The sequence below is a fragment of the Oncorhynchus clarkii genome, chromosome 33 (genome assembly GCF_045791955.1).
Source record: "Oncorhynchus clarkii lewisi isolate Uvic-CL-2024 chromosome 33, UVic_Ocla_1.0, whole genome shotgun sequence".
Classification (NCBI taxonomy): Eukaryota; Metazoa; Chordata; class Actinopteri; order Salmoniformes; family Salmonidae; genus Oncorhynchus; species Oncorhynchus clarkii.
Window position 1 is genome coordinate 18,693,056 of NC_092179.1, and position 19,512 is coordinate 18,712,567.

General features: G+C 42.0%; 1 protein-coding gene across 2 annotated transcripts; it reads right to left on the minus strand.

Annotated features, from left to right (window-relative positions):
• Positions 1-253: 253 nt before the first annotated feature.
• LOC139393165 (protein mono-ADP-ribosyltransferase PARP12-like) lies at positions 254-18,922 on the minus strand. Of its 2 annotated transcripts, XM_071141564.1 has the most exons (13): positions 18,520-18,922; positions 17,918-18,053; positions 10,524-10,827; positions 6,815-6,865; positions 6,402-6,528; positions 5,925-6,090; positions 5,698-5,818; positions 3,804-3,900; positions 3,601-3,688; positions 3,363-3,493; positions 2,461-2,612; positions 2,213-2,350; positions 397-706 (listed from the first exon to the last, which is right to left on the minus strand). In XM_071141564.1, exons 1-13 carry the CDS (start codon positions 18,702-18,704, stop codon positions 582-584), a joined length of 1,821 nt encoding a protein of 606 aa, XP_070997665.1. In that variant the 5' UTR covers positions 18,705-18,922; the 3' UTR covers positions 397-581. The 2 variants fall into 2 exon arrangements, with proteins under 2 accessions (XP_070997664.1, XP_070997665.1); XM_071141563.1 differs by having other exon boundaries at positions 254-2,350.
• Positions 18,923-19,512: the final 590 nt, after the last annotated feature.

Consider the following 19,512-nt stretch of genomic DNA (forward strand, 5'->3'; position numbering starts at 1 on the left):
CAATGGAACACACTAATGACGGTACACACCCTTTTAAATACGGCACATTGAACTCTGCCCGAGTGGCATGTGGAACCTTCATTTACATCACAATAGGCCTGCTAGACACACAGTAGCAGCAGTAGTGATTTATTGATTCAGTTTAATGTAAAATAAAGAGGATTTTTGTTCCCCAAAAAATTAAGTTTCTGACATGAGGGTGTTTCCAAATCTCTTAGAAAAGAGTAGGCTTGTCCAAAAAACATCGACAATCAATGATTTTCTGAGTTTATTCAGTTTAAAACACAGACATCAAACTGGTTTCATTTACAAAATGTATTGACTGTGTCAGCAGACCTGTGTAAAGGAAACATGCTCACCAAATTCATATTTGTGCAAAATTACAAATGTCTGGTTTGTTGTTAACAGCTTTACTGTTATTTAGCCCTTACAGGTAAAGATACACAGCTATGCTACATTTTTGATACGCAAATGAAGTGATCATTCATCATTTTAATACATTTTCTTTCTCATTTTCTTTTCTTTTTTAGATGTTTGCCATCAAAACATTCTACTTACTGCTCCATCCTGACAAAGGCAAATTATTGCAGAAGGCATTTGTTTTTTTCTTTGCTGTCCCTCCTTTGAGCTGTTGGAACACTGTACAGTGACTCAGGAGGAGATCTAGTGGTGCTTGTTGTGGTAGATAGTGGACGATAGAAGGCACCTGTCGAGGGAGAGAACACCCGAGATAGGTTGCTTGCTGAGGGGGAGAGTGTGCTTGGAGAATTGCTTGACGTGGAGGGGGAAGTGTGTGAGAGAGTTTGTGTGTAAGTTGGGGAGTATGATGAGTGAGAAAGTGTGTGATAAGGTGTGCTCAGTGAGGATGAAGGGGATAGTGAGTGAGAGGTACTGCTGGCAGGGAGTGTGTGAGTAGTGGTTGTTGAGCGGGTGTGAGCCAGAGATAGGGGGCCAGTTAAAGGGGAAAGTGCAGGAGACAGGGTGCTGGCTGGGAGAGTGAGTGTAGGAGAAGGGGTGGGGGGTTGGAAAGCCAGTCTACGAGAGGTGGTGCTGGCTGGGGGAGCGAGTCTACGAGAGGCTGTGCTGGCTGGGGTCGTGAGTGTAGGAGAGGGGGTGCTGGCTGGGGTAGTGAATGTATAAGAGGGGGTGCTGGCTGGGGTAGTGAATGTATAAGAGGGGGTGCTGGCTGGGGTAGTGAATGTATAAGAGGGGGTGCTGGCTGGGGTAGTGAGCGCACGAGAGGGGGTACTGGCTGGGGTAGTGAGGGTACGAGAGGGGGTGCTGGCTGGGGTAGTGAGCTTACGAGAGGGGGTACTGGCTGGGGCAGTGAGTGTACGAGAGGGTGTACTGGCTGGGGTAGTGAGTGTGTGAGAGGGGGTACTGGCTGGGGTAGTGAGTGTACGAGAGGATGTACTGGCTGGGGTAGTGAGTGTGTGAGAGGGGGTACTGGCTGGGGTAGTGAGTGTACGAGAGGGTGTACTGGCTGGGGTAGTGAGTGTACGAGAGGGGGTACTGGCTGGGGTAGTGAGTGTGTGAAAGGGGGTACTGGCTGGGGTAGTGAGTGTGTGAGAGGGGGAACTGGCTGGGGTAGTGAGTGTGTGAGAGGGGGAACTGGCTGGGGTAGTGAGTGTGTGAAAGGGGGTACTGGCTGGGGTAGTGAGTGTGTGAGAGGGGGTACTGGCTGGGGTAGTGAGTGTACGAGAGGGTGTACTGGCTGGGGTAGTGAGTGTGTGAGAGGGGGTACTGGCTGGGGTAGTGAGTGTACGAGAGGGTGTACTGGCTGGGGTAGTGAGTGTGTGAGAGGGGGTACTGGCTGGGGTAGTGAGTGTGTGAAAGGGGGTACTGGCTGGGGTAGTGAGCGTACGAGAGGGGGAACTGGCTGGGGTAGTGAGTGTACGAGAGGGTGTACTGGCTGGGGTAGTGAGAGTGTGAGAGGGGGTACTGGCTGGGGTAGTGAGCGTACGAGAGGGTGTCCTGGCTGGGGTAGTGGCTGGGGCTGTGGCTTGAATCCGGTTGGATTTTGGGGTTAAGGAAGTGGATTGGATAGAGACAGTCTTGAGTGGAGCTGGAGCCGATGTGGACCAGTGCATGACGCCATCATCATATTTGATGAGGAACTCGGGGTACACCTGGTGCTTTTCAAAAACCACATATATGGATGGGTTCAGGACATTGTCCACACAGCTGTCATAGAGAGTGGGGCTTCCCTCACCTTTTGGAGGGGGACGACGGAGCGCCGAATTACCCCTTGTGTAGTCACCAACAAGCACCTGACAAACAAACATGGACCTCACTCCTGAGTGGCTGGTGAAGCTGTGTGAGTACTTGGCATCCCTGGCAAAGTAACTCCCTTAAACAAACAGAGACGATCATCAGTAAAACAAAATGACTGACTATAATGAGATCATGACTGCTTCTAAAATCTGACTACATTTCTGACAGTTGGTTAACATGAGGTACCTTCGCCATACGTAGTTCCATTGGTTCCACACAGCCTCCAGTCGAAGTTATCTCTGCAAATGGCGTCTACGTGTTTTGGGTCCGTTCCGTGGAAGAGATGTAGCTCCTTGCTGTTTTTACCCCCGTTGTTTTTCTTCATCAAATCTCTTTTCCTGAGAAAGAGGAAATGACCATTAGCTGCTGTTAAGAATACTATTTTTGGATGGTTATTCCCTATTGGAATTTGGCCTCCAGGTACCATATGTAAAGCCAGAGGTCACCGTAAAGCAGCTCTCAGTAACTGGTATCTGGGCCCCTAAGACATAAAATGTTCTATGGTTGTCTTTAAGCGATTAAGATGTTTCAAATGTATAGTCTATTCGACCCCAAGGTCTCCGCCTTGATTTAATGCTTTGGCAGTGAAAAAAGATAGGCAAGAGTATTTAGGTCAGCCCTCCCCTGGGAGGGGAGGGGGTGAGATTTGTTGAAGACCTCTTATATGAACATGTATGTCTATGTCTCTCTTGTCTAATAAACCTTTAAATATAGGAGAAGTTCACCTCATATTTTGTGTCTAGCATTTCTACACACCCTGACCATTTCTACACACCCTGACCATTTCTACACACCCTGACCATTTCTACACACCCATTTCTACACACCCTGACCATTTCTACACACCCATTTCTACACACCCTGACCATTTCTACACACCCATTTCTACACACCCTGGTTTTCAATTCCTGCTTCTCCATAATCTTGTTCAAGCCAGGGTTTACATAGTATTTTGGTAGTAACATGCTGGGATTGTGTGTGAGAGTTTACATAGTATTTTGGAAGTAGCATGCTGGGATTGTGAGAGTTTACATAGTATTTTGGAAGTAACATGCTAGGATTGTGTGTGAGAGTTGATGTAAACATACCACTGGAAAACTTCCCAGAGGTCCCTGTTTTGGACCCTCTCGATGCTGGTGATTTGGAAGCCCCTCATGGTGTTGTTGAAAAGTCTCTGGACCTTCTGATAGTCCCTGTCAGAACTCAGAAGAGTGACTGTCTGCAGGAGGGGGAAAACAAAATGGTTGTCACAGCTGAAACCAAATGAAAGGAAATGTTCGACTTCCCTGCAAGTCAAAGCAGTAGAATCCCATGTAAACAAGTGACCTTGTATCCAATGTCAGGTATCGCAGACTTGTCCCAAGATCCAGGAACAGCTCTGAAATTCTGAGAGGGGTTGCGTGCTCCATTTCTCCTGAAATGACATATGAAAAATAATCTATTAGGTCAATATGGAAATGGTGTAATAAAAAATGCAAATGGATTCATAACATAGACTCATTCTCAGTCCATTCCCATTCATATATTACCTGCTTCTTGCAGCTTGTGCGTCCACAGTTGAAACAAAGACTGGACGTCGTCTGACCATCCTTATAGTACCAAATCTTTCGTTAAATTGAGTCATGTCTGTAATTACAATAATAACTATTTGAACCAGCATCCTTACAGTTACCGTTCGACATCTCTAACATCTAGGCGACCTGCTGCCGATTTTAGTACTGTAATTTGAGGGGTGCACACTACCGGTCAAAAGTTTTAGAACACCAATTCATTCAAGGGTTTTTCTTTATTTTTACTTTTTTTCTTCTACATTGTAGAATAATAGTGAAGACATCAAAACTATGAAATAACACATATGGAATCATGTAGTAACCACAAAATTGTTAAACAAATCAAAATATATTTTATATTTGAGATTCCATCCTTTGCCTTTGACAGCTTTGCACACACTTGGCATTCCCTCAACCAGCTTCATGAGGTATTACCTGGAATGCATTTCAATTAACATGTGTGCCTTCTTAAAAGTTAATTTGTGGAATTTCTTTCCTTCTTAATGCGTTTGAGCCAATCAGTTGTGTTGTGACGAGGTATGAGTGGTATACAGAAGATAGCCCTATTTGGTAAAAGACCAAGTCCATATTATGGCAAGAGCAGCTCAAATTAGCTAAGAGAAACGACAGTACATCATTAATTTAAGACATGAAGGCCAGTCAATCCAGAAAATGTCAAGAACTTTGAAAGTTTATTAAAGTGCAGCCGCAAAAACCATCAAGCGTTGTGATGAAACTGGCTCTCATGGGGACCGCCACAGAAATGGATGACCCAGAGTTACCTCTGTTGCAGAGCATAAGTTCTTAGAGTTACCAGCCTCAGAAATTGCAGCCCAAATAAATGCTTCACAGAGTTCAAGTAACAGACACATCTCAGCATCAACTGTTCAGAGGAGACTGTGTGAATCAGGCCTTCATGGTCGAATTGCCTCAAAGAAATCCCTACTAAAGGACACCAATATCAATAAGAGACTTGCTTGGGCCAAGAAACAAGAGCAATGGACATTAGACCAGTAGAAATCTGTTCTTTGGTCTGGAGTCCAAATTGGAGATGTTTGGTTCCAACCGCCGTGTCTTTGTGAGAACGGATGATTTCTGCACGTGTATTTCCCACTGTAAAGCATGGAGGAGGAGGTGTTATGGTGTGGGTGTGCTTTGCTGGTGACACTGTCTGTGATTTATTTAGAATTCAAGGCACAGTTAACCAACATGGCTAACACAGCATTCTGCAGCGATACGCCATCCCATCTAGTTTGGGCTTAGTGGGACTATCATTTGTTTTCAACAGGACAGTGACCCAAAACACACCTCCAGGATGTGTAAGGGCTATTTTATCAGGAAGGAGAGTGATGGAGTGCTGCATCAGATGACCTGGCCTCCACAATCCCCTGACCTCAACCAAATTGAGATGTTTAGGAATGAGTTGGACCTCAGAGTGAAGGAAAAGCAGCCAACAGGTGCTCAGCAAATGTGGGAACCGCTTCAAGACTGTTGGATAAGAATTCCAGGTGAAGCTGGTTGAGCGAATGCCAAGAGTGTGCAAAGCTGTCAAGGCAAAGGGTGGCTATTTGAATCACAAAATAAAATATATTTTGATTTGTTTAAAATTATTTTGGTTAGTACATGATTCCATATATGTTATTTCATAGTTTTGATGTCATCACTACTATTCTACAATGTAGAAAATAGTAAAAATAAAGAAAAACCTTAACTGAGTAGGTGTTCTAAAACTTTTGACCGGTAGTATATAAGAGTAGCCTTTTAGACTCTAACTGTAAATATAACTGTAAACTCAAATATATTATTATTATTATTACTATTATTACAGAGGATGCACATGAGAGCTGTTTTTCAAGAGTTTGAAATGTGTTACCTCTGAAACTCAGCTCATAAGACTGCTGGCCTGCAGTGAACTTCACCACAGCACTTTGATCCTCCTGGAACCTTTTCTCAAGGTCTTCACTGGTGATGGACGACAATCTGTGCATCTCTTTCTGTGATTTATAGAAAAAAACTCAAATTCAAGGGGAATAACGTTTTACTATCTCTATTATTGTCCTCGTAACACATCAGCCTGTTTGAGTGCTTCACACCACTTACGATGGATGCGTACTGGATCCATTTTCCGTACTCGTCCTCCCAGAACCACACCCACTCTGTGGTGAGTACATATGTGGGCTTGGTCACAGAGGAAACTGTGGAGAGACGACGAACATCCCATAACCCGCGGCTCATGGAGTCGAAACGCACACGCTCAGCTCCCTCACTGTGAAGGCATAACAAATGTAAATGGTTCAAAAATGGTTAATGGTTTAAAAAAAACTTTTGCTAGTTAAAGGTAGACTCAGGGAAATGACGTTGCCACAAGCAGCACCGCAGATATTGAGATGAGCGAGATGCAGGACAGTCACACACGGTAATATATCTGCACATGTGCACGGGTTTGCTTCACGCTGTTACAATGTGGTAGCCACGGGACCAAAACAGCGGGGAAGTTGAGGCTTGCGCTCCAACGCTCTTAGTTGTTGCGGAAATTGCTGAGTCTATCCTTAAGTATGACGTAACAACATACTGTACCTGTGTATCTTAGAAGGGTCACAGTAGTCTCTCTCGATTGCTTCGTTTTCTGGCAGAGCTGACCAAGTCTGTCCACTGTTCACTTCCCACTTGTAGGGCATTTTGAAGTGGACTCTCGAGCATTTCTCTGAAAGTCATACGTTTGCAGTGAGATGTAATATGTTTCTGAGTATCATTGTTGCACCTGGGTAACAGCCAGATTTGTCCCTGAATTATGGTTTCACAGGGTTTGTATTGTGTATCTACTGACAACCTTGAAAGTTATAGATAAACTCATATACCCGGCCGGCTGCCATAGCTTCTTTCTGAGTAAAAATGGGGCAAAGCCCTTGCAGCTGCCAAAGGAAACATAGGAAAGCTATCCTCTCTAGTCACTCTGCCTCCACACACAATATCTCCCTCGTCAAATGTACCTCCTTGTTTGCAGTCCTCCTTGACAAAGAACAGGCAGATCTCATTCCTCACTGTAAATAAACAAATTAACAAACAAACATTTAGTTACATGAAATCAAAGTTGGCAACAGGGTTGAGGTCAATTCCAGTTCACTCATGAAGTAAACCAAATTCCAATTCCACATTTTCCTCACTAGCTAGGTTTCCATCCAAACTATCTGCGCATTTTCCCACCAGAGACGTGTTTCCATCAAATTGACTTGTTGTGGGTAAAAGGCTGTGCATGATGACATAGTGCACAAAAACATTACTTTTGCAGTTAAATTCCCATGTACCGAATAATTATTTTTGCGTTATATAGCGAATGTGCCCACTCAGGTATTGGCACGTGCGCTCTAGCCACCAGCTCGCATATACAGTTGTGGGTACAGTCTACATGATGAGATTATTATGGACAAAAGAGCAAGATCATTTTTATTTGTCAAATGGCAGCCAAGCATTGATGATCATGTCACCAGAATAAAACCCTCAATGTTTATTGGAAAGGAGCATCAAGCGTATCACCTTGCACTTTCACCACCCTGAGAAGTTGATCATAACTTGTTTCGTCTGTGGCCTAATAAACTGAATGCTTTGCTGAGTCGTAGTGGGAGGACCACACAACATGTCATCCCGTGACTCCAAGTTTACTTCAATACTTGGGAATAAAAGCGTTTCCGCCTTTTCTCGCATAATAACTTACGTTGTCCAGCATATTTTTATGTCGACATTTGGAAAGTTTACCAATAAAAATTTTTCCCAGGCCTGTCATGACATTTTTCATCCAACATGTACAGTTGAAGTCGGAAGTTTACATGCACCTTAGCCAAATACATTTAAACTCAGTTTTTCACAATTCCTGACATTTAATTTAAAAAGATTCCTGGTCTTAGGTCAGTTAGGATCACCACTTTATTTAAGAATGTGAAATAGTAGAGAGTGATTTATTTCAGCTTTTATTTCTTTCATCACATTCCCAGTGGGTCAGAAGTTTACATACACTCAATTAGTATTTGCTAGCATTGCCTTTAAATTGTTTAACTTGGGTCAAACGTTTCGGGTAGCCTTCCACAAGGTTCCCACAATAAGTTGGCTGAATTTTGGCCCATTCCTCTTGGCAGAGCTGGTGTAACTGAGTCAGGTTTGTAGGCCTCCTTGCTCACACATGCCTTTTCAGTTCTGCCCACAAATTGTCTATAGGATTGAGGTCAGGCCTTTGTGATGGCCACTCCAATACCTTGACTTTGTTGTCCTTAAGCCATTTTTCCACAACTTTGGAAGTATGCTTGGGGTTGTTGTCCATTTGGAAGACCCATTTGCGACCAAGCTTTAACTTCCTGATAGATGCCTTGAGATGTTGCTTCAATATACCCACATAATTTTCCTTCCTCATGATGCCATCTATTTTGTGAAGTGCACCAGTCCTTCCTGCAGCAAAGCACCCCACAACATGATGCTGCCACCTCCGTGCTTCACGGTTGGGAAGGTGTTCTAAGGCTTGCAAGCCTCCTCCTTTTCCCTCCAAACATAACGATGGTCATTATGACCAAACAGTACTATTTTTGTTTCATCAGACCAGAGGACATTTTTCAAAAAAAGTACGATCTTTGTCCCCATGTGGAAACCGTAGTCTGGCTTTTTTATGGCGGTTTTGGAGCAGTGGTTTCTTCCTAGCTGAGCGGCCTTTCAGGTTATGTCGATATAGGACTTGTTTTACTGTGGATATAGATACTTTTGTACCTGTTTCCTCCAGCATCTTCACAAGGTCTTTTGCCGTTGTTTTGGGATTGATTTGCACTTTTCACACCAAAGTACGTTCATCTCTAGGAGACAGAACGCGTCTCCTTCCTGAGCGGTATGATGGCTGCGTAGTCCAATGGTGTTTATACTTGCATACTATTGTTTGTACAGATGAACGTCGTACCTTCAGGCATTTGGAAATTGCTCCCAAGGATGAACCAGACTTGTGGAGGTCTACAATTTTTTTTCTGAGGTCTTGGTTGATATCTTTTGATTTTCCCATGATGTCAATTAAAGAGGCACTGAGTTTGAAGGTAGGCCTTGAAATACATCCACAGGTACACCTCCAATTGACTCAAATGATGTCAATTAGCCTATTAGAAGCTTCTAAAGCCATGACATCATTTTCTGGAATTTTCTAAACTGTTTAAAGGCACAGTCAACTTAGTGTATGTAAACTTCTGACCCACTGGAATTGTGATACAGTGAATTATAAGTGAAATAATCTGTCTGTAAACAATTGTTGGAAAAATTAAGTGTGTCGTGCACAAAGTAGATGTCCTAACTGACTTGTCAAAACTATAGTTTGTTAACAAGAAATTTGTGGAGTGGCTGAAAAATGAGTTTTAATGACTCCAACCTAAGTCTATGTAAACTTCTGAATTCAACTGTACTTTACTCACATAAAAAGGTTTCATGGAAACCTAGTTATTGAAAAGCATTTCAGAGAATTGGAATTTCATTGTACTTATTTAATTGACTGGTCTGGAATTGAAATAGAATTTACCCCCAACCCTGGCTGGCAAGCAAGTCCATAGAGAAATACGTCCAAGTAAGGGTTTGCAGACAACTACAGTGGGGCAAAAAAGTATTTAGTCAGCCACCAATTGTGCAAGTTCTCCCACTTAAAAAGATTAGAGAGGCCTGTAATTTTCATCATAGGTACACTTCAACTATGACAGACAAAATGAGAAAAGAAATCCAGAAAATCACATTGTAGGAGTTTTCATTAATTTATTTGCAAATGATGGTGGAAAATAAGTATTTGGTCAATAACAAAAGTTTCTCAATACTTTGTTATATACCCTTTGTTGGCAATGACAGAGGTCAAATGTTTTCTGTAAGTCTTCACAAGGTTTTCACACACTGTCGCTGGTATTTTGGCCCATTCCTCCATGCAGATCTCCTTTAGAGCAGTGATGTTTTGGGGCGGTTGCTGGGCAACACGGACTTTCAACTCCCTCCAAAGATTTTCTATGGGGTTGAGATCTGGAGACTGGCTAGGCCACTCCAGGACCTTGAAATGCTTCTTACGAAGCCACTCCTTCGTTGCCCGGGCGGTGTGTTTGGGATCATTGTCATGCTGAAAGACTCAGCCACGTTTCATCTTCAATGCCCTTGCTGATGGTAGGCTTTGTTACTTTGGTCCCAGTTCTCTGCAGTTCATTCACTAGGTCTCCCCCTTGTGGTTCTGGGATTTTTGCTCACCGTTCTTGTAAACATTTTGACCCCACGGGGTGAGATCTTGCATGGAGCCCCAGATCGAGGGAGATTATCAGTGGTCTTGTATGTCTTCCAGTTCAAACAGGTGCCATTAATACAGGTAACGAGTGGAGGACAGAGGAGCCTCTTAAAGAGGAAGTTACAGGTCTGTGAGAGACATAAATCTTGCTTGTTTGTAGGTGACCAAATACTTATTTTCCACCATAATTTGCAAATAAATTCATAAAAAATCCTACACTGTGATTTTCTGGATTTTTTTTCTCATTTGTCTGTCATAGTTGAAGTGTACCTATGATGAAAATTACAGGCCTCTCTCATCTTTTTAAGTGGGAGAACTTGCACAATTGGTGGCTGACTAAATACTTTTTGCCCCACTGTATAGTGACTGTTCTGAAACATTATTCCCCACTGAACACAACCCTGATGTTTGTTCCTGCAGCCGTCTACCTGTGTTTCTCTGAGGACAGCTCTGGGGCCTGTTGATAGAAGCAGCACCGCCGGCACCTTCACTTTTCATGGCCTGAATGTTTCGGTAGGTGGACAACATGGACACCATTAGATCATTTGGCACTCCCCTCTGCTGCAGGGTCCTCAATGGGTGGGGCTCAAAGAAGTCATGACACCTGTTGCAGTCGGCTCCCGAGGAACAGGTTCCTCTGATGTACCTGTCACACACGTGAAGTCTCCTGCACCCCTCCTGATCCGGGCAGTTGCCATATGGCCTAGTGCCTTTGTTATAAGAGTTGCACACCTGAAAGAGTGAGTGACAAGGCTTTTAAAATACGTGTTTATGCAAGAAAGCATGAGATGAACACACAGAGCTATTGGGTAAATCCATTTAAATTCAATCACTTTGTGACAGAACCCCTATTAATTTGAACAGAACATTCCATACATATTTACCCATTGTAGAAGTTCTACAGTTTTAAGACCTTAATGCCAAAACATTCAAGAGATTAAAAATAAAAAATTATGTTTTAAGTGAGAATAAAACAGCCTAATTCATACTCTTAGAACAGGTGCTTCCACAATAATGTGGTTTGTACCGCATTCAAGGTAAAGCATTGGATTCTTCACCCACCACAGTCAGACATTATACCATTACGCTACCATTTCATGCTTTCAAAAAAATGTAATTAAAGCAAGCTCTGCTTTTATACTTACAAGACCATCAGGCTTGATTGAACTGTTTTGTCTTGCAGCAATGTGGTGCCTCCCTGTACTTTCTTAAACCTTTATTTTAGCAGTACATGTCATTGAAAAAATAACATCCTTTTTTAGTCAGTATGTGCCCAACAGGTGGTGGTCTGGATTCTTCATTTATGTAACTGTTGGCTTAATACATAATATTGACTCAGAACCACTTGTGTTTCAAACAGTGTTCTGTTTTATCAATTGCTGTGCTGATCAATGGACAGTTCATTACCGATGTCAAAATGTCAAAATAAGATGTCGCTTAAAGTTGTTTGTACTTGTATTTATTTTTGCAGTAAAGATGGTTATGCAACGATAATACACTGTACAGTCCATTATCCCCCTGAAGAGGATGAATTCGGCTGTTTGAGAAGGTTTGAATCCTAAGCAACCTGCCTACACAGTTTGAAGTACAATACCAACATAGCTACTGTAGTAGGTCAAAGCTGTGTGCTGGAAAACCTTGGTAGAGCATGGGTGGAATAGGCATTGTGGTGCTCATGTGAATTTCATTTATTTTTCGGCTTCAGACCAATGCCTACTCTCACTTAAAACGTCGTTTTTTTGTTTTTAATTTCACCAGAAAGTGATTATTCAACATTATCATACAGCTTAACACATGCTCTCCTTGTGAACCCTCACAATGTTGTGCATTTTATTTATTGATAAGATCCCAGCTCATTATCCTACTGATCATTGCTCAAAGCAAATTGGTGAGAGCAAGGAAACAAAGACTGAAGCAAATATTTACTATGCGATTACACAATGTGGCTAGATGACTACAGGAGAGCAAAAAATGGATGACCTGTTCTTAATGGAAAGGTTCTGAATGATTCTCTCTCACCAAGGCGAGGTGTGACTGTGAATGCATCATAGTCATCCACATCGGTGGAAGCGACGTGGGACACACAAAGGAGACAGCCCTGTTGCGTCAGATGTGAGCTGATTTGGAGGTAGTCATCTGGATATCTGACAACGGTGACCTACTCTGACATCCCACAGTGGAGGAGTTGGATGTTTCAGTGGGATGGGGAACATCAACAAGCGCGTAGAGATGGCACAGCGCTCTGTCAACCAGCTGGTGTTTGCATTTCTCTGTGACAGGCGCATGCCCACAATCTGCCACTCTGCCATAAAGTACTGTGTCCCTGGGCAGTACCTTAGGGATGGCGTGCATCTCACTGATCAGGGCAACGACCTCTTCTTTGAGAGTCTGAGAGTTGGGGTCGTATCCACAAAGCATCTCAGGGTAGACAATTGTCCATAAATGCTGAGCATAGAGACAATAAAAAAGCTATTCAAGAAGCATCTTTAGTCGCAAGGATCACACCTAGACGACAGATGTTCAGGACACGTCATGAACTGTCCCAACCAGATAAGAGTTACCAGCGGGTGTCTTGATATAGAAAAAGGCAGTGAGTCAGTGGATCCGGCACCATAGACAGGCAATTTCTTTGGAGTTGAAAGAATGTTTTGATATTTCTATATGATCAACCCATAAATAATCTAGACCTACATGCAACAGTACCTCTTGCGCTTTTGACAATGATTTTACATGAGGCCTAATTCACATGATATATGCCTACCACTAGGCTAATAAATAATCACATTTTTCTTTCGATTATTTCATTAACCTACATGTTATTTCAAGCAGAATGTCACATTGTTAATAAAGTTACCTAAAAATGGGTCATGCCTATAAGTGGGCAATTGAAAGCATTTAATTGTGTTCAGTAAAAATGATAGACCTTTCAAACGTTTATGCAACATTATTGGCAAGTAATGACTGTGCCAAAGCGATTTAGAGTTGTTTAACGGGAGTGTAGAGTATGTGGCTATAACGGTAATACTATACAAATGCAGTTTTTAAACCATTATACTGTATGAATCAGTGCAAAATGCCTTTCACATTATTCAAAATATCTAAATTGGTAATAAAAATACAACATATTAGGCAGGAATTAGAGTGAAAATGTCAGGCGAAAATTGTATCAAACATTTTACCATTGCAACATTTGCTGTACAGTCAGTCATATTGGCCGTGGTTGTCTGAAGTGTGCTATAAATGCCTCATCGCCATTGTTTTTTCCCATAGCCGCGGGAAGTAAGGGGTGCTGCGCACCCCCTGAAGTATCATAATAAATAAAAAATCATAATAATAAAAAATCAAGACATTTTGAATTTAAAAAAAGAAAAATCACAATTTGGGCCTTTACTAGTCCTGACCGATATAGCCATCTGTAGCGATTTTTATCAATTGCAATCTGAGCCAGGTGTGCATGATTTGAAAGCTTGTTCTATTGCCAACAAGACTAGCTAAGTTATAAAATATGATCTCACAGTGTCAGGCTTTTCACTTTTTGCAGTTCAGGAAACCGATTGTAATTTTGGTGCACATAGAAAAGGATTCATGAATACATGCACGTGCCTGTGCAGCAGCAAAATAAATGCACAGTGGACAAACAGGCTTATTCTGTTCAGGGTAGGATGCCATGTCATATTGTAACTGTACAAACAGTGATCATAAACGTTGACACTGTATATGATATGAGTTTTATGATAAGAAAATGTGAAGTGCACATTTGGACAGGTGTTTGGCTTGCTTGTATGACATCAAAGCAGCATTTATTATAATCCTCAACGTCTCATATTTCAAGATATTGTACATTGAGTCCTCTTACTTAACAGCATTTCTCTCACTCAGTCAACAGAACATTTACAAAAGTTGCCCAATTAGCGGGAAGGATGGGGGCAACTTCGTGTCGCGCGCGGGGCTCAAGTTGAGAACGTCTGTCAGTCAAAACCCATACAGCGCTGTGAAGCACAGAGCCTGAGGTCTGACAACATGTACAGCATCTTACTGTACAGCCACTGCGTTCCAATTTATGCTTGCCCAAATCTGCCATTTTCAACATGTATACAGGTACGAGTGTAAAGGGTTAACATTTTTTACGACAATTATAAAAAATGTTAGATTTTAGATCATATAAAGTTGCCCGCTATCTGTTGAGACACAACATGTTTTAGAATACAGAGTGGGTGTCATGTTTTGGCTGATAAATGTACTAAAATGGGAATAGAATTGAAATGTCTACTTTCTTGCCAGAAAGATTATTGGAGGTGTACATATCAGATAACGTTGACTTGAAATGGAAAATCTGTGGTTTTAAATTATACTGTCAATCCTCCACAGGAAACCTATTGAAATCATAAGAAATAGACAATAGAATAGACAACATGACCATTTTAAGTTGACATTCAACGGTGTGTGGACCTGTGGTCATCTTTTGTCACGCCCTGACCATAGAGAGCCCTCGGTTCTCTATGTTGTTTAGGTCAGAGCGTGACTGGGGGGGTTATTTCGTTTTTAGATTTCTAGATTGGTGGTTTGTGTGGTTCCCAATTAGAGGCAGCTGGTAATCGTTGCCTCTAATTGGGGATCATATTTAGGTAGGATTTTTACCCAACTGCATTTGTGGGATATTGTTTGTGTTAGGGCACTTCAACTTCACGTTCTTTGTAAGTTTTGGTTCTAGTTTCACTTTGTATTAAAAAGACGTGGAACTCAATGCACCTTGGTCGCTCATTTTGAAGAATGTGACATCTTTGTGGTGGAAATTAGAAGTTAAAATTTCAATTTACATTTCAATGGTGTACTAGCTAAATTATTCTTAAGTAGCAATGTGAAGTAGCAATGTGAAGTAGCAATATGCGGGTTGAATTCTAACTTGCAGTCCCCGTGGTTATATCCGCGGGGAGGGCAGGTATAAGGTCATTAAATATGGTGTGGCTGAATGGCGGGTGTGTGGCGGGTGGGTTGAATAAAGACAAAACAATACCATTAAAAATCCATACAGTGCATTCAAAGTATTCAGACCGCTTGACTTTTTCCACATTTTGTTACATTACAGCCTTATTCTCTCCCCCCCCCATAACCCATAACGCCAAAGCAAAAACAGATTGAGAAATTTTTCCTAATTTATGAAAAGAAAAACCTGAGCTATCACATTTACATAAGTATTCAGACCCTTTACATCTTCCATTGAAGAATAATGGAAGCCACTGTGTTCTTGGAGACCTTCAATGTTTCAGACATTTTTTGGTATCCTTCCCCAGATCTGTGCATTCACAAAATCCTGTCTCGGAGCTCTATGGACAATTCCTTCGACCTCATGGCTTGGTTTTTGCTCTGACATGCACTCTCAACTATGGGACCTTATATAGTCAGGTGTGTGCCTTTCCAAATAATGTCCAATCAATTGAATTTACCACAGGCGGACTCCAATGAAGTTGTAGAAACATCTCAGGGATGATCAATGGAAACAGGATGCACCTGAGCTCAATTTCGAGTCTCAAAGCAAAGGGTCTGAACACTTATGTAAATGAGGTATCTGTTGTTTTTTTTAAATAGATTTGCAAAAAACTAAAAAATACTGTTTTCGCTTTGTCATTATGGGGTATTGTGTGTGGATTGATGAGGGAGGGAAAACTATTTGATCCATTTAAAACTTCTTCAGGATCGGTGTCCCGTCCGAGGGACGGTTGAGCTAACGTAGGCTAATGCGATTAGCATGAGGTTGTAAGAAACAAACAAAAAATCCCAGGACAAAGACATATCTGATATGGGCAGAAAGCTTCAATTCTTGTTAATCTAACTGCACTGTCCAATTTACAGTAGCTATTAGAGTGAAAGAATAGCATGCAATTGTTTGAGGAGAGTGCACAATTCTGAACTTGAAAATGTATCAATAAACCAATTAGGCACATTTGAGCAGTCTTGATACAACATTTTGAATAGATATGCAATAGTCCATTGGATCGCTCTAAAACTTTGCACATACAGTGCTGCCATCTAGTGGCCAAAGTCTAAATTGCACCTGGGCTAGAATAATTCATTATGCCCTTTCTCTTGCATTTCAAAGATGATGGTATAAAAAAATACAAAACAAACGTTTTTTTTCCCTTTGTATTATCTTTTACCAGATCTAATGTGTCATATTCTCATACATTCCTTTCACATTTCCACAAACTTCAAAGTGTTTCCATTCAAATGGTATCAACAATATGCATATCCTTGCTTCAGGGCCTGAGCTACAGGCAGTTAGATTTGGGTATGTCATTTTAGGCGAAAATTGAAAAAAAGGGGCGGATCCTTAGAATAAGGCTGTAATGTAACAAAATGTGGAAAGAGGGAATGGGTCTGAATACTTTCTGAATGTACTGTAAATGTATAATTCCTGTGCAATTTAAATCTATAAGCTACATTGAGGTTTTTCTTGAATGACAAGCGACACGCCTGGAGGAAACCTGGCACTATCCCTATGGTGAAGCACGGTGGTGGCAGCACCATGCTGTGGGGATGTTTTTCAGCGGCAGGGACTGGGAGACTAGTCGGGATCAAGGAAAATATGAATGGAGCAAAGTACAGAGAGATCCTTGATGATAGCCTGCTCATGACCTCGGACTGGAGCAAAGGTTCACCTTCCAACAGGAAAACAACTCTAAGCACACAGCCAAGACAACGCTGGAGTGGCTTCAGGATAAGTCTCTGAATGTCCTTGAGTGGCCCAGCAAAAGCCCGGACTTGAACCCAATCGAACATCTCTGGAGACCTGAAAATAGCTGTGCAGCGACGCTCCCCATCCAACCTGACAGAGCTTGAGAGGATCTGCAGAGAAGAATGGGAGAAACACCCCAAATTTTTTTTTTATTATTTTTTTTTAATTATTTTTTTTTATTTCACCTTTATTTAACCAGGTAGGCTAGTTGAGAACAAGTTCTCATTTGCAACTGCGACCTGGCCAAGATAAAGCATAGCAGTATGAGCAGACAACACAGAGTTACACATGGAGTAAACAATTAACAAGTCAATAACACAGTAGAAAACAAAGGGGGAGTCTATATACAATGTGTGCAAAAGGCATGAGGTAGGCGAATAATTACAATTTTGCAGATTAACACTGGAGTGATAAATGATCAGATGGTCATGTACAGGTAGAGATATTGGTGTGCAAAAGAGCAGAAAAGTAAATAAATAAAAACAGTATGGGGATGTGGTAGGTGAAAATGGGTGGGCTATTTACCAATAGACTATGTACAGCTGCAGCGATCGGTTAGCTGCTCAGATAGCTGATGTTTGAAGTTGGTGAGGGAGATAAAAGTCTCCAACTTCAGCGATTTTTGCAATTCGTTCCAGTCACAGGCAGCAGAGTACTGGAACGAGAGGCGGCCAAATGAGGTGTTGGCTTTAGGGATGATCAGTGAGATACACCTGCTGGAGCGCGTGCTACGGATGGGTGTTGCCATCGTGACCAGTGAGCTGAGATAAGGCGCCCATGGAAGAAGTACAGGTGGGCTTGTAGCGTAGCGTACCAATCTCAGAATGGTTAGCTGACATGACTAATTGAGTGACTGTCAATGACTGACCTAATAAGAGAAAAATTGCTGATACACAAACAAATTTTGAAATTGCACCTTGTGTATTACACTATTCTAACTCCCAACAATAAATTGAGATCCGATAGATTCCCCCACCCCCTTGCTTATGTCGCTTATGCCTGGAGCTGGCCCTGCACGCACGCACACACACACACACACATATTCCACTGATCCACATCAGCACTTAGAGGTAAACGGTTGGCTCTTACCGGTGGAAGGAGGGAGTTGTCATTCTGTAATAATAGCTGCCGGAGTTCCTGTCTACTCAGCGTCTCAAGTTTATGCTCTCTCAAAACTATGGAGTTGTGTTCAGAGTGCAGGTCATGGCCAAAGCGGCATGTCCGTCTGGGAGTCAAAGTGTTAATAAACAGGTCAATAAACATGCAAGGCACAATTCAGTTTGCTGAATTAATTCAACATCTAAACCCCATTGAATCTTTCAACACTGTTGACTTTTCAAGTTTTGGTCTGAAATACCTCAAATGTAATAATAGTAATAACCAGTTGCAATGATACATTTAATGTGTATGCACGCATTCTAACATTGGGCGAGTTCGTTTTGCATGGCCTGGTGCCCCGGATGAGTTTAACCAGGCCATGCAAAACAAACTGTCCTACTTTAAGACTTCTCTGGTCTTATCGTTGCGTTTAGACAGGCAGCCCAATTCTGATATTTTTTCAATAATTGGTCCTCTGTCCAATCACATCAGCTCTAAAAAAGATCAGATTATGGAAACAAGTTCAGAATTGGATTGCCTGTCTAAACGCAGTTTATTTAGCCCATATCGTATAAAACACATTTTATGCTTACCTTCCGATACTATTCTTGCAGTCCCCAAATAGATACAATTTACATAGATGTAAATCATTGCAGCCATCACATTGCTGAGCCTTGCAGCGTCTAACTTTCGTTTTCGCAAAAATGCGTTCATTTCCATTACACACTGCTATAGAACATAAACCGTTTTCAACAAGTTTATCAAGAGCGCAGATCATATCTGCCCCACCCCAATATCTGCCAGATCTGCATAGTTCAATGTTCCCTGATGATTGCAAATTACTTTTAATAACAATTGTTGAGCCATCTCACAATGACTTACGCGACTGTTTTTCCTGGTTTAGGACAGCGAACCACAGGATACCACTACATCAAAGACAGTACAGTATGAAGATAGGCTAAAACTGCCCCTCCAATAGAAATCCCGGATCACACTGGGCGATGTCATGACGACTTTGTCTAGCAAAGCGCATACGTAGAAGTACGTCGTTGCGTCTCACGACAAACTGCGCATGTGCGGGCAAATCAAAGGCATTCCTTCCAAATAAAGTAGTTTTGACGAAAATGAAAAGGTGTCAATTTGTCGATTTCAGGAGGTCGGAGTAAAAACATGTTAAAATACTTAAGACATTGTATGGAATCTAGGTTGTGTCTTTAGATTTCGAGAAAATGAACAGCTCAGGAATTTAGTCCAACCTTTCTCTCATTAAATTCTCAAATCCCAAACCCCGCGTGGTCTGTTTCGCAAGCGTTCCTGGAAGTCTGGCAATGTTGATGTGGCTACACTCTTCCTCATCAGTTGTGATGAAAGAAGAACGAAATTTAGTGAAAAAGACCAAAGCAACGACAGTAAATACAGTATCACAGTTTATAAATGGAGAACCCCCCCCCCCCCACATGCTGTTGTGCAAATGGAATAGACAACAGGTGGAAATTATAGGCAATTAGCAAGACACCCCCAATAAAGTTGCACCACAGACTGTTCAGGAGTTGGCGGATGCTTTAGTCCAGGTCTGGGAGGAGATC

Coding starts and splice junctions, on each gene's coding strand:
- LOC139393165 (XM_071141563.1), bottom strand. CDS start 18,704: ATGATCTGCGCTCTTGATAAACTTGTTGAAAACGGTTTATGTTCTATA. Junction 6,529..6,814: donor GGAGGACTGCAAACAAGGAG/GTACATTTGACG, acceptor TATGACTTTCAG/AGAAATGCTCGAGAGTCCAC. Junction 5,819..5,924: donor GGATCCAGTACGCATCCATC/GTAAGTGGTGTG, acceptor TATAAATCACAG/AAAGAGATGCACAGATTGTC.